The sequence below is a fragment of the Nanorana parkeri genome, unplaced genomic scaffold, assembly GCF_000935625.1.
Source record: "Nanorana parkeri isolate BGI_ZX_2015 unplaced genomic scaffold, ASM93562v1 scaffold578, whole genome shotgun sequence".
In the NCBI taxonomy this organism is placed as follows: Eukaryota; Metazoa; Chordata; class Amphibia; order Anura; family Dicroglossidae; genus Nanorana; species Nanorana parkeri.
Genome location: NW_017306846.1, coordinates 31,077 through 46,291, shown reverse-complemented (window position 1 = coordinate 46,291; position 15,215 = coordinate 31,077). Strand labels below are relative to the sequence as shown.

The window sequence follows — 15,215 nt, the reverse complement described above, 5'->3', positions numbered from 1 at the left end:
ATTAAACTCAGTGAGGGTTAATTATGGATCATTTAAAGTCACCTGTCCCTTTAAGAAAAAGTATCGGTAATTGGTATCGGCAAGTACATGAGGGGATGTACTTGGTCCTGAAAAAGTGGCATCGGGACATCCCTAAAAATAACACAGACAGAAAAACATGAACAATCTTCTTTTGTGCACTAACCCAAAGTAGACACTCATTTTTCACTGGTCCCCCTGCTCTAAATTGAATAAAATGAAATCTGTTTCACCTTAGTGTACCTGACTGTTGCAGCCTTCTCTGCATACCAAATAAGTAACATTTAGAAAGTTAATATAACTTAGAGTGACACAAAGTTTAAGCAATCCTTTTTTGGGCTCTGGATTTTTTCATAGAACATCTGGCCTCAAGAGATTGAGGCTGAACTTCTGGCACACAGCTAAAAACAAAGTTTAATAATATATGTTTATATTCACATGTGAACAGTTTTTGTCAAAAGAAAGTAATTCAGGTCAGCCTTATGATCTAGGCAGCTCTGCTAGAAAGCAAAACCAGAAATTTGACATCACTACACCATTGTAGGTGCCGGTATACTAAATAAGAGTGGTCTTATCAAACAAAAGTTTCTAACATCCTTTTTTTTTCAGTACTGTATAGTTTTTTATAATAATAAGACCTAGTTGTGACCATTCCCAGGGCCGGTGGTGGCATAAGGGGGAACTTGAAGAGCCGCGGGAGAGAATCAGAGTTGCCAATTAAGCCAGTGCTAGAGGAAGCGAGGCGACAGCGGAGGGAGCAGAGCCGCATAAGCCGATGCTTCCTCTATAGCGCCGGCTCCTGTCACTGGCGGAGTGATACCAAATGCACTCCGCCTGCGAGGAATCGATAGTGAAAGTGCGTTTCGCTCATTCTGGCCAGCGATTGGTTACCAAATTGCTTTTGGAAACGTACGGCACCCGATTGCCCTGATCACCCTATTCTTAACTTTGCCATTTTGGATTATTTATTATTTAATATGAATTTGCGTTAACTTTGGATTGTTGTACATTTTTTTTTTAAATAAGACCTACCCCAAAAATAAGACCTAGTGTGTTTTTTTGAGCCAAAAAAATATAAGACATTGTCTCATTTTCAGGGAAACACGGTATACATGCCTTTGAACGAATGGTGCTTCCCCTCCACGGCTGCCGCTGTACGATCTGTTCCCCACCCAGAGCATTACAGCCCTGCACTATGTATTTCAAATAGCGAGCGCTCATTGGTCAGCACAGGCAGGCGACCAATGAGAGGCACTTCTGACCACGCTAATCAATGCTTCTTCTCAATGATCAGCATAGTTATGTGACCACACTGAATAATGAACACTCTACATTTGAAATACCTAGTGCAGGGCTGGGATGTTGTGTACGATGTACAGCCCATACAACGGGAGTCGCAGAGAGTAAGCAGCGTTTGTTCAAAGGTACGAGCAGTGGAAGGGGGAGAGGGGGCAGATTGATGGAGGCAGCGCCAAACCCCCCCCCTGTGAAGACTCTAGGGAGCTGCTAATTCACATTTGTAATTTGTATTGTACATAGATGTATAGTAACAAAGGAATTTCTTTCCTTTAACTTCAAGGCTAACACCATTATTTCACTTACGATAAGTGTTTTTAAGAATTGAATTAAGAAATCAAAAATGTTTTATATGACATAATATACTAGAATTTCTTTTTAGTTTTTAATGTTTTTGTTCTTTGGGATACCACTTAAGTCCCATTTTACCACCATAGGCAAGAGAAACAGTTAGGTCACGACTTGTCCCAGGCCAGCTGATTGGACAATAAAGGAGTATCCTCACATGAGGACATCCTTTCTCTACTACAGTCAGCAAGCTCCTATAGTGACTGAAGCACAGTGCAACTGCCTCTCCCAGTCTGAAGTCTGTTGTGCAGAGGATTACAGGAACGCAGTATAAACACAGGTCTGAGTATTTATACCAACTATGTTAAACATATGCTCAGTGTTTGTTTAAGGAATGCATATCTGAATTACATTGTGCTATTTATATCTGCCTGAAGCTTGGCTACAAAATTATTAAACAAATCTTAGAAGCCTTCTGTGCTAAAAATATACTGCAAGTAATCAGGCAGATGTGTCCATTAATCAACATTTTAGGAATTTCAACTCTTCATAGACAGCCATGTACAAAGATATATTTTTTAAATAAAAGAAAATCAAATCATTCAAAATGTTAATGTTCTCGCCCTATCCATAGGGTGATAGTCCACCTTACCTGTGAAGCGCACTCTCGATTCTCCTGCATTCCTCAGTCAGCACTTTGTTCTCTTTCTGCAGTTCCTTGCATTCTGTCTCCAGAGAAGAGACACTGTGTCTGAGCTCCTCAAGTTCAGCTACGGAAGAGAAGGCAGCAAACATGATGTAAACTTTTTGCTCCATGTGTGAAATAAATTAACCAGTCAAGTAAAAAACTTATTTTAATATGGTTAAGATTAAAGAAGATCAAGAAGAATGTCACAGAAATGTTCAGACTTGGTGATCAATAACTTTTGTGGAGTATCGTAATGAGAAATGTTTCAGTATTGGTGAAAAGATGATTAGAGATGGTCTGGACATTATGGATTCAGTATACAGTTCTAGGTGGCATTTAAGAAGCCAAGGGAACAGGTCTAGGAGAGAGGATGCGGAGGTAGTCCTTTCTAGCTGATGGTATTCTGTATAATGTATAGCTGGGATCTGTAGTCCTCTATGGCTGGTGGTATTCTGCATTTCTGTATATTGTATCACTGGGATTTGTAGTTCTCTATAGCTGGTGGTAGTCTGCATTGTTGCATAATGTATTGCTGAGATTTGTATTCCCAGCTTGGAGTCAGTGGCAGAACTACCAGGGTCGCAGGCACTCCACCACTGTTCTAAAATCATCAGTCTGTATTGTTTTAGAAAAACTGTCACATGACGCACACAAAAAAAACAAAAAATAATTGGTATCAACAAATACTTGTACTTAGTCTGGAAAAAATGGCATCAGTGCATCCCTACTTTTCCAACAGCTTTCAAGTCAATGAAAAAGTCAGTTTGCCACCTCCCAATAATAAAGCCAATTACGGCCTGAAGAATGTGTTCTTTCACCAAGCAGACAACATTGGTTGACCTGGTGCAGCTCCTGTAACCTAAACGGTTTGCTTAGAACTTTCACCAATATCTTAGTGTGGTTGCTTCCCTCTTAACTGACACATGAACTCTGTGGGAACCCTAAAGGGTTCCTGCACTTGCCCACTGTGCCCAATATTGTGAGGCCGATTAAATTTTATTTAAAATGCATCTAAACTCATAACAAAAAACGGAATATATTTCAGCTTACTACACTTTAGTTGGTGCCGACATCAGTTTTTAGACTTTTTTTCTAGTACTAGACTAGTAAAGTTGCAAAGTATTCCATTTTGTTCCCCTTTATCCCCAGCCAGACTAGAGTAATTGTAGCCAGTGCAGGCAGTGGCGTCACAAGGGGGATGCAGCCTGCACCTGGGTGACACCAAAATGACTGTCATTTTGGTGACACCCCCTCTAAAAAGTCGGGCACTCGGTCATGGACCAAGAGCCCGACAGTGTCAGGAGAGAGAGAAGGGGACCCGGTGGCATAACTCATGACCGCCGGGTGAACTTCCCCTCCTCTCTCTGCCGGCATCTAACTAAGATGGCTGCCGGCAGGTGTCAATCAGATGGTCACACGCGCGTGATGAACACGGTGGGGTGTCACCTGGCCTCAGGACGCCCCTGAGTGCAGGCACAATCACTGTCAGCCGCACAAAACATTTAATCTGGTGTATAAAAGATGGGTGTCCACTCTAATCTAAAAGGGGTTAGTGCCCAAAGTAGTAACACTGGTTTTTATCATTTTTGTGACCGTCTCTTCCGTTTTAACTAGCCAAGAGGTGTTGGCCTGGTGAAAAGTGTGTGAAGTCTGGTGAGCAGGAGCACCTTAAGGATATGTGTCTCTGTGTCTACATGGTTGAGGATACGAGTTACGCAGATGGTACATACTCTGCCACCGTGCTGAATCGCTTTTTTGTTGGTCCTCCCGATCCTTGCACTGGACCTGGAAACTGGCCTGCAGAGTGACAATTTCTTTCTCGTACTGGGAAGCCGTTTTCTTCCAATGTTCCAGCTCAAGGCGCACCTCCTGCAGTTCCCCCTGAAGCTCGCGTATGTCACCTTCTCTCTCGTTGGCCACCTGCTCAGAAACATGTTTCAGGATGGCAATCTCTTCCTGGGCATTCATCAGCTCCTCCCGGGTACTGGAGATGTCGTTTTCTTTCTGTTCCCGCAGGATTTCAATCTCTTCCTGTAACCTATGCAACTGAGCTGAAATCGAGAAATAGTGACCATTAATTATCATACGAACAAACCCTCACCATACTGTGTGCCAGAAAGGCAAACAGTGGGAATACCGGACCTGAAACTTATTAGTTCTCATGAATATATGATGCTTGGCAAGTGCCAAAAGAGATGAGATCATCTTTACTAAGCTAAATTCAGCTGTACCAAAAGAATCTTAGGTCTATAGGCAAATGCAGACAGTCAGGGTTCAGGAATATATATTCAGTATCATTTTCTCCAAGGGAAGCAAGAACTGGAGCACATCTGTGACTGCCTTGTTCACCACTCTCCCTTAAGCATAAACATGCATTCTTGGATGAAGCAAGCATTCATGTTTATGCATACAGAACACAATATCGATCGTTGTGAATAGTAATGACAATCAAAATCTGTAATGCAAACCGATAAGAAAAAAAACCATCACATAAGCTGCCCTCCCAGAAGCAGGAATCCCCATCTACAACGGATTTAACCATCTATGGTGACATTTGGCAGACTCAAGTTTTTGCACAATACAAACAATCCTAGTGTTAGAGTTCAACAACATGACTGTGTAAGGAGTGAAGTTTTCCCATCCAAAATCAGGACGAATGTCAGAACAATGACTAGTAGAAAATGGTGAAAACGGTTGTCTTGATTAACATTGTCCTCTGCTGATAACCCAGATGAACCCTAAAGAAGGTCTGATCATTCCAGATGGAACACATGGAGAGACAGCTTTATCTAACATTTTGCAATGACATAATGAAAGAAAAGTCCTTAATAGTTTGATTGGCTAAAACATACATCATTTATACAAAATTAACTTGAATACCTTGGAGGTTCTGGATCTGCTTGGTGGAATCTTCTGCCTGTTTCCTACTGGACTTTCTTTCCTCTTCTAGGAGGGCTGCAAACACAAAATCTATCTTAGATTGTCAAGAGATTAAAACATGCACCAAATGGAAAAAGGACTTGCTGAAAAGGGCTTTTCAAGATTGCAAAAATTTTATTCCGACACCTCTTTTTTAACAAGACATCATTTTTGTCCCACCCACATCTCCAACAAAGGAGTGGGCCTTTTATCATGTTTACGGTATATTTCCTGAGTCCTAGGCAGGCATAAAATGGTGGAAGTGCTCCAAAGAAAGGGAAGGCCGCAAGAGTAAAACTAATCACTAAGTAGATTGACCTGAATAAAATCTTATCCACAAACCCCAAAGCTCACCTTGACCTGAATACAATCTTATCCACAAACCCCAAAGCTCACCTTGAAGTTCTAAGCATTTCTGTCGACTAGTTTTGGCTAGATCTTGGGCTTCGGACAGTTCCTGCCGCAGCTGCTGGATCTCCTGTTTTGCATCATTAGTGCCAGATTGTACATGATGGAGCTCATCTGGAGGAAAACACACCATTTCATGACATAACACATCCAAATGCCCCCAAATAAAAAAAACTATAGAAAGCACCAGGGAAGGGTGAGACCCCAAGATGAGTGGAATCAAAAACCAGAACTGAACCATTGGAAATCCCGAAGAGTTGTTCTAGGGTGACTCGACTCACTAGACTCCCTAGAACTAGAACAACATTTATGTAAGGATGGAACTTTAACAAGGTGATTACAAATGGAGCTGCTGCCTTTTAAGGTTTAATGTTTTCAGTTTTTGTAAATAAATGCAGTTGACTGCTATGGTTAGTAGCTCAAGTCTTATTCCAGCTTTCACAAATCAGCTCTGGCATGTATAAATACACAGGGACAGCCAACATGAGTAATCTGTAGGGGAAGAATCCTTCTGTGTCCAAGTAATGCCAGTTATAGTTACAATATATTATTTGATTTTATCTAAAGCTTTTTTTGTGAGCAGAGAACAGTTGGACCCTCTTCAGGTTTTTATTGCTGACTGTGCTCCCACTGTGGAGATTCATCCTCTCCCTCTGTTCTGGTGATAACCGATACCAGGAGAAATTTTGAGTCGTCACTGGAAGGAGGGGACCCGTATCAGTGACCACTGGAAGGGGGAATTTCCCTTACTTTGAAGAGATCTCTTCTCATTTCCCATTGTGTTAGGAGACAAAAAAGTGAAGGGAAATTTACTCAGAGACAGTGAAAATAACAACCCCTAGCATGAAATGTAACCATTACATACGTGATCCAAAAAGTAAGAAAACGTTTTGACTCTAAAGTGTAAAGAGAACCCCAAGTATGGCCTTTCTTTACTTGCTACCTTTTGTTCTGTTATACAGACTGAATATTTCTAACTTGTGCACATTTCCTATGTCACCTCAAGAAGACTAATTGGAAGTCTCATCTGTTATCTGGGGACTACAGAATGATTGGCTTCTATGTTGTGGAGAAAAGAATAGGGGTGGTTTGAATAGTATAGCAAAAGACAACTGAGCAAAGCTGACACTGCTCAGTCCACAAACATACTGTGTGCTGTCAGCCCACAACAGGCTTTAGGAGCCAAGTGCAATTTCTGGCAGATCAACAGGTAGTGTTCATATACTACACACATGTACTGCTTGCATTTTTTGTTTTTTATTTTGCTTAGACATATTCTTCAATATTGTGCTGAGCACTAACGGTTTTATGTATGAAGTGCCTAAATAAAAAACAGTTTGCCTCCTAGCAGCAGGAAATTAAGGAGTTACCCCAGGAAAACAAGTTTCATAATTTTACCCTAACCTGTAAAAACGATGGTCTTAAGCCCGTGACACACTGCACACAAAGCAATGCAGAGCGATGCAAAGCTGTCAGGCACGGATCTTCGCATGCAGTGTGTGAGCCGAGTGCAGGCAGATGAATGACAGCACCTTCAGCCAACCGGCTGGACTTCGCATCTTGACACGCGGGTTTATACGCGCGCGCTGATTGGCTGAAGATGACATTTTTCATCTCGGCACGCTCAGCAATGCGAGCTCTCGCAAGCTGACGTGCTGGAGAGAAATTTACATGACACACTGCACGCGAAGGCAGCGCACCACCGCTCAGCTTCGTGTGCAATGCGTCACAGCCTTTATGCAGCAAAAGGGATTTTTACAGGTAATGACAGGACCTTTGTTTAGCAGAACTGTCATTTTTATAATCCAGGTCTGAAACTGAATCAAACGTTATGACTGGTTTCTAGGAGCCACACAAACATTATGCCTTTAGGATATTTTCCATATACAAGACCCTATGCTAAAAAATAAGAAAAAAGCACTGCCAATGTGTAACTTTAATACATAATTCAATTATTTAAATTAAAAAAAAAAACTCAACAGTATTAAAACGAAAAGACGCAAACATTCTATATAAGTATTCACAAGGAAAACATTACAAAAGCTGCCAGCAGGATGCCTACCTTTGAGTATGGTGACTTTATTAAGTGATTCGTTCAGCTCTTGCTCATCCATTTGGCCGTCTGTTGAAAATAAAAGAGGAATGTTGAAAATAAAAGAGGAATGTGATTAGTGTAGCAACCCCTCATGGAAGGTAGATTTAATTTAAAAAGATATATTTAATTTATGAAGAAATAAAATCATATATCTCACAAGCATACACTCTGCATAAGCCTCTGGGTTACACAGCACTTTACAAACAACAAAAAGGCAAAACACAAGATGAAATACATGTCACAACAAGACAATATGGAGTTCCCTGCCCAAAGGGCTTACAATCTATATGGTATGACAGGCCAGGAGGTATTATGGAGCCAGGAGGTGTCCATAGTGGTGCTGGATAATAAATTGATGCGCTGCCCACATCAACCAGCATCTCTACTTTACAACAACATGCTAGTAAAAATGGCAGGCAGAACTTGGAACAGGAAATGACATCACTTCATTTGATGGAAGAATCTTCAATTTTCTTCCATGCTTTGATTTTTGACCACAAATACCATTAGGATTATAAACCTTCTTACAAAAGGATTAGTTATAAGCCCAGATACAGGTCTCCCGTCTCTAATAGAAACACAAGTGCAACAATATATTCTACTGTTTCATCCCATCATTCAGCATGTACAGCACATATAAACACCACAGCACTGAAGCTCGGATTTACACCCAACAAACCATCACCATGCAGAATGCCCATGATTAGCGTTTTGTGATTTGGGACCATTATTTTGACTCCACAACAAATAAAACAGATTTATACAGAGATTAGCAACCAGATGTGCTTCCACATCTAGACCACACAATGTAACACCCGTGTGCTTGTTACACTGACACACTTATACCTGTAGTGTCGTCACTGCTTTTATCCTTGCTAGGACTGAGTGTATCTGATAAGTCTGAATCTCTCACGTCTACCGGACTCCCTACAAAAGTCATAGATAAGAAACAGTAAACTCAGTTTTATATATAGGGTGTTTTTACAATAATCAATTAAATCAACAACGTTTAATATCAATATATTTCTATGCCATAAAGTAATGTTACCTTCTCCATCCCACAATGCAATGCCTGTGCTTCTCATAGCTACTCAAGGCCTAGCCAATTACCTGGTGGGATTTTACAAAGAGTCATATCTATGCTTTGATTATTAAGAGTTTGGCACACTATCCGGCTGTGATGTAACAGCACAAGTATACACTACCATTTAGATTACCTACTTATATATGCAAGTCTTTGCTTATATAGTTTTATATCACCAAACATTCACTTTAATTACATTTATGACCTACTTAGGGCCCTCCTGATTGTAGACAAGTCTGTGTGCCCACTGTAGAGATTGCCCCTCATTATAGGGCCTACTGACCATAGTCTCAATGTTTCTGCAACATTTTGCCATCATAGGAACAGGAGGTAAGGGGAACTCTTGCAACTGAAAAACTTGTTCTGGTGACAACTCTGAAAGAGGCAATAGCCTTTTGCTTTGAAGGGATCTCCTCTTACTTCCTGCTTTGTTTCTGGGGCAGGACACCATTCCCTACTCTATCCAAAACCTAAAAAAAAAAAGATGTTGGCTTTACACACTTTAGAGTTTGGCTGCCGCTGCTGTATGCCATGTGGCAACGGTAGGGGGGCCCTTTAAGCAGACTCCTGGCTACAATAGGCTACATAGAGGGTCTCCTGTTTCAGAAAATATAATTCTGGGGGTTTTAAGCACTTGCTGACCGGGGTATTAAACCCCCTTCCTGGCCAGGCAATATTTCAGTATTCAGCGCTGCGGTATTTTGACTGACATTTATTCCATCATGCAACGCTGTACTGAAATTAATTTTATACCATTTTTTGGGGACAGATGGAGCTTTCTTTTGGTGGTATTTAATCACCACTACGGGTTTTTGTTTTTCTACTAGATTAAAAAATAACCAAAAATTTTTGGGCAAAAAAAAACAGCGATATGTAACATGTTTGATGCAATGGTTGTTATCGCACATAGGCACACCCGACACATATTTACATTTATAAGTGCGTGCACGTGGGGGCGGGGGACTTGGGGGGAAAAAAAGAAACACTTAACTTGATTGCCATCACATAGGGGGCTAAAAAGCCCCCAACGTGATACCTAGAAAACAATGATAGGTCCTCTGTATGGAGACATCAGGGGTCTCCAAGACCCCTAATGTCACCTAGGGACCCCCAAAGAAGCTGGTGAATCAGAGATCCGCATTTCACGGTAATGCAATCGATCAGCCGGCTGTAAAGCTGTAAAGCCGGCCCAACGCTTGTATATAACAGCCGGTAACGTATCTTGTCCTAGATTGTTCACTTCTGCCTTCTCCAAACTCTTCACCCTTTTGTGAATAACTCTGTTGGAAGAATTGTATGTTAATGAGAGGAAGCTCAGCCTGTCCCTCAGTTTGACCCTCCCATTTCACTTTGAAACAGCTTAGAGTAGCTTGGAATCTGCACAAAGGTCATCACCAAACACCTAAAGGGTAAATAATACTTTTACATTTTTTTAGGTATGATGTGTAAATGGGAACACACAACACATAGTGGGGTTTTCTGAAATGTGATTACAAGTAAAACTAAACTTTAACAATGCAAATGCATTTCCGTACTTGTGTTAAAAGTTACAATAGTAGGGGGAATAGTAAAAATCATCGTACGGTCTTTACTCTACAGCCTTTCTGGCATTTCATTATCACAAGATAACAATGACTTGCCGCTGATGCTGTGCTATGTGGCTCCCCTAACCTCAGCTACTAAAAACAGCCACAGCCATAAACCATGTTTATTTGAGTTGCAGCAGGGTAATGATACAATTCCTTTAATTTTTCTAAAGAACAGACAATATGTGTGAAGTCATTTCTAGACCTGTACCTGCTCGAGGGAGGCATTATCATTACACACAACTAGGAAATCAGATCATGATTCATTCTAAAATTAGAAAGTGTGCAGAGCTGACTCCCATTTGCGCAAACTCCTCCTCATATCATCCATGTGGATTTCCCCAGCTATCTTTATAGATGATGCTCATCCAGCCGTACAAAGCACACTGACACACATCCTAAAAAATCTCCACCATTCTGACACGTACTTGGAAGCTTATGTAATGTAATCACTTGGCGTTAACAATCCTGACCAAATAAGGATTTTATAATCTGACAACACTGGACAAAGTTTGGAAGCAATGCATGGAAGAGAAATTAAACTTTAGTTCTGTGAACATAGACTTATTTATTTATTTCTGGTATGTATACAGCGCCGACAATTTACGCAGCGCTTTACATAGAGCACATTCACATGAGACTTGGTTAAAATGTAAGGCCTTGTTCACACCAAGCACGTTCCAGGAGCAGAGCAGTTAAAGACCGAATCAAAACCGCGTCCAATGTATTCCAATGGTATTTTGGGCTCTAGTTAACACCACAGCGTTCAGTTCCAGAGCATGTAAAAAAAAACTTCAGCAAGCTCTATTTTACCTGCTATGGAACGCATGCAAACACCCTGGAACGTACTAAAACCCCATTCTAAACTTAAAAAAATTTTTTAAAACCAAAAACAGCCCGGAACGCATCAAAAACGCGGCACAACCCAGTGCACTGCGTGTGCAGAAACTCATGCAGATCTGGTCTGCATTTGGTGTGAACAAGTCCTACTGGTAATCTTAAAGTGACCATGTCAGAGCCCACATTGAGAAGTAGGAGCTCCACCACTTTGCTGATCCCTGGCTACTACTGATATCCTAGACTTCCAGGTCTGTGAAGAGCTGCTCTCCTGCAGCATGCTGAGATTCCTCCCACTGGTTCATATATCACTACAGGAGATAGGGGAGGGACGTCCTAAAACGCTCCAGTCCTGCTGTTGTTAGGTACGGCCCATGGACAGGAGGTGGTTAAAATGAAAGCAGTAACATACGTTCTTGGGTTTAATTGGCTTTTGAAGCACATGCCGGGGCAAATTAAAAAATACAATCAGTACATCTCTACAACACATGCATGTTTATCCTAACTTATTGTGTTCTGAAATCCAACACAGTGTTGTCAGCCTTGCCCGGTTATCCTGTGTTGAAACGCTGCACTCCATTTAATAGTCCAGATATATCTCTAGTCAACATAGGGTTAAGAAGACAGTATACAAAATGGCAAAATGGCCAACACATTTCAGCAGCCAAATCAGCTACTGAAGAGCTCTATGCATTCTTACACACTGGACAAAACAATGCCCGATTTTAAGCCATCACAGTCCTGATACATGTTCTCCCATAGTAAGCCCTGATGAAGGGGGTGATTGTATGAGCCCTTGAAATGCATTGGATGAGTCTATACTGTTCCCTCAACTCTGCATTTAAGAGATCTCTGGATTATTAAACGGAGCGTGACAGTTTAATTCACAATCGTGCAATTTGACACCACAAACCAGGCCTCTGTAATGTAGTAACAGACACAGGCCCAGGCCCATCTAGTTCAACCTATGCATGCGCGTGTCTCAGATCACCTATGCTGTTATCGGTGTCAGATCAACTATACCGACTCTTTCACATCTTAACCCCTTCATGACTGAGGCCTTTTTTTCATTTTTTTTGAGAGAGTCACACACAGAGGGAGAAAAAGAGAAAAAACTGCATGAAAGGACCCGCTCACACCTCCACACTTCAACGTGCATATTGGAACGCAAACCAATGCAATGTGTCATAGGAACAAATGTTAACCAATGAGCATGTTCACATGTCTGCTTTTTTTATGCATTTTCATGTGTTATATTGTCCACAGCATGAAAACACATGTACAGGGTTTTTTCATGTGTTGCCAGCCCCTGGCAACAAGCTCTGCCCGTGCATACCTGCCATGGACTGACACACTGCTAGTGATTCTCTGTAGAATAGAAAAAGCTCTCATCTGGGAGGTTGGCAGCCTTCTCCTCCTACTATCATATATAGACACAATATAATATAATTGCATTGTGTGCACATGGTTGCTGAGAAAGTCCACAACAATGATGTCACTGCATGAGCTAAATTCTTATTGGCCAAACCAAAAAAAACGCACTCACATTAATGCTTCAAAAAGCAAACAACGTATATATATCTATCTATATCTATCTATATCTATCTATCTATCTATATCTATATCTATATCTATCTATATCTATATCTATATATATATCTATATATATGTGTGTGTAAATATGCCACAGCGCACAGTAAAAACGCACTATAAGGACGGACAAAAGCAGACATGGTTAGATGTGAACCTGGCCTAATGGAAATGTCCTTGGGATATGAAGAGTACTAGGTGAAACATAAATTATCCAGAGAGATTAGTGTTAAGGTGCCCATACACTGCACGAGTCCCGAACGAGAATAGCGAGAAATCCCGCGATCGTACGAGAATCGTGCAGTGTATGGAAGGCGTGCAACCGTTTCTAATGTACGGTCGCACGACTTTTGTATTTCGAGCATGTTTGAAAACCAGCCGAGAATCGTGCGATTTTAGACTGGTTTTTAACATGATCGAGAGATAACTGCCGAACGGGCCGGTGTGCACACGCGCACACTGCCCGTTCAGCATTGCAGTCATCGGAAGCCCACCCCTCAGGGGGGCGGGCTTGCGATGATCGCAGGTACGATCTTCCTGTCCAAGATGGGCAGATCGTACGTTTTTTAAAGTACTTTACAACCCTTGCAAGACAAAAAAGTCTTGCGAGGGTTGTAAAGTGTATGGGCACCTTTAGACAACATACACAGATCTTGGGAGGGCATAAATCCACAATAGCACAGTCTGTCTACCTTGGGTACAGATTTTTTTTTTTATAGGAAACAAAGACCGGAAAAAATCCAATGGAAATAGGCTACCCAGGAGACCCTCCCCTACACAACAGCGATAGCACTGGCAAGGAAAAGCCATATAAACAAGTCCGCTTATCAGCTCGGCACATAAGTATATCATGGAACACCATGTAAGGGAAAAATCCAGGACCCCAAACACTCTGGAATGAATATTGTTAAGGAGGAGTGAAAAGCAATCAGGGTGACACCATCCCGTATCTCACTGCCAGAACTCGCACTATGTGCCTGACCGGCAGCTCTACCCTTTGTGTGCCAGCACAGGCTGGCCATGTAATGTCAATTAACACAGACAATCTACCCAACATATGGGACAGCCTAAAAATAGTGTCACACATGTTGCTGTTTATAGGATTGTGCTGCAACTGCACGTTCTTAAGCTTAATGGACATCCCGGTAAAAGAAAATCTATCCACTTAAAAACCCTCATTTGGCTGCAGGCCTAACTTCTAATTCTACAGAAAATCACTTGTGTATATTATGCGTCAAAGAGCCAATATATCTCAATTACAGCTTAGTTCACCAATCAGTACAAACTGTGGAAATCAATCACTTCTGTAGAAACTGAAATACATTGATTTTCATGCCAGGATAAATAATTTACAACTTAAAACTGGTTAGCAATTGAACCTGTGCATGGCTCAAACAAAGAAAGTTTGGTAAAATGGACATGCACGGCAGTTTTGCCGGCAGTTATATGTGCATACAGTTGGCTCTAATTTTAGGTGAAAGGAAGAAAAAAACCCCCCCAAAAACGATGTTTTGGAACTGTGTGTGGGAAACTGGAGCAATCAGAGGTAAGGACTAAACCCAGAATTCCAGCCCTGCAAGATAAGAGTGCTAATCACTTGGCCTACGTGCTGTGAAATTCTCAGGAACCCACCGGAAATTAATATAATCTTTGTACTTTTAAATGAGACATTTATCCACACACATCTTATATCTTGCTGGGAAATCTCAATGATGAACATAGTAGGCACCCTAGATAAGGTCTGCATGCATTTACAAAGTTGACATTCTGTGCAGTAATCCCATTGAAAATTGCATCCAAGGGTATGACTTTCAGCCCAGATTAGAAAAGTGAGTAGTATAATATGTTGCATTTAAAAGAGAACTACAGGGTAACCCTTATCATCACGGGAGGACATTTACTAACCTCCTCCCGTGACCCAAAGCTCAGTATATAGCAGGCTATTGCCCGCTATATACTGAGAGCTCCGCAGGCGGGACAGATCCCGACAATACTGTCGAGATCGACGCAGCTGCTTGATTGACAGCTGGCTCTGCCTATCTAGAGGTAGAGCGAGCTGTGACCACCCCCTCCCGTCTGTTCCTCTAGTCAGCGCTGGAGGATCTGGGCTGGGGGGATCCTTGCAGGGAGCGGTGATCGGGAATTGAGCCAGGTACGGTATGTGCTCGCTCACTTCTCGATCAATAGAGCCGCCCTGTGACAGTTTCAATGTCTCACGTCGGAACTAACTATGAGGATGAGTGAAAAACCACTCACCTCATAGTTCTCCTTTAAGTGTGTATATAGCTTCTCTTTTGTTCAATAGAATAGGGAAGGCTTAAATAAGAACTCCAGACAAACAAAATTAATTCTCGCAGTGGGGCTACCCCTGCATTGCAAAGGATAAGTGCTCATTTTGGCCCAGGG

At 41.6% G+C, this 15,215-nt stretch overlaps 1 protein-coding gene across 2 annotated transcripts in view; it reads right to left on the bottom strand.

Annotated features, from left to right (window-relative positions):
- Positions 1 to 15,215, bottom strand: part of SLMAP (sarcolemma associated protein) — a 54,565-nt gene that overhangs the window by 8,772 nt on the left and 30,578 nt on the right. For both annotated transcript variants that reach the window (XM_018562469.1, XM_018562470.1), the window contains 6 exons: positions 8,559 to 8,639; positions 7,680 to 7,739; positions 5,606 to 5,731; positions 5,171 to 5,245; positions 4,021 to 4,341; positions 2,255 to 2,372 (listed from right to left, as the gene is read on the bottom strand). In XM_018562469.1, the coding sequence (XP_018417971.1) occupies positions 2,255 to 2,372; positions 4,021 to 4,341; positions 5,171 to 5,245; positions 5,606 to 5,731; positions 7,680 to 7,739; positions 8,559 to 8,639 (781 nt within the window). The remainder of the gene's footprint in view (positions 1 to 2,254; positions 2,373 to 4,020; positions 4,342 to 5,170; positions 5,246 to 5,605; positions 5,732 to 7,679; positions 7,740 to 8,558; positions 8,640 to 15,215) is intronic.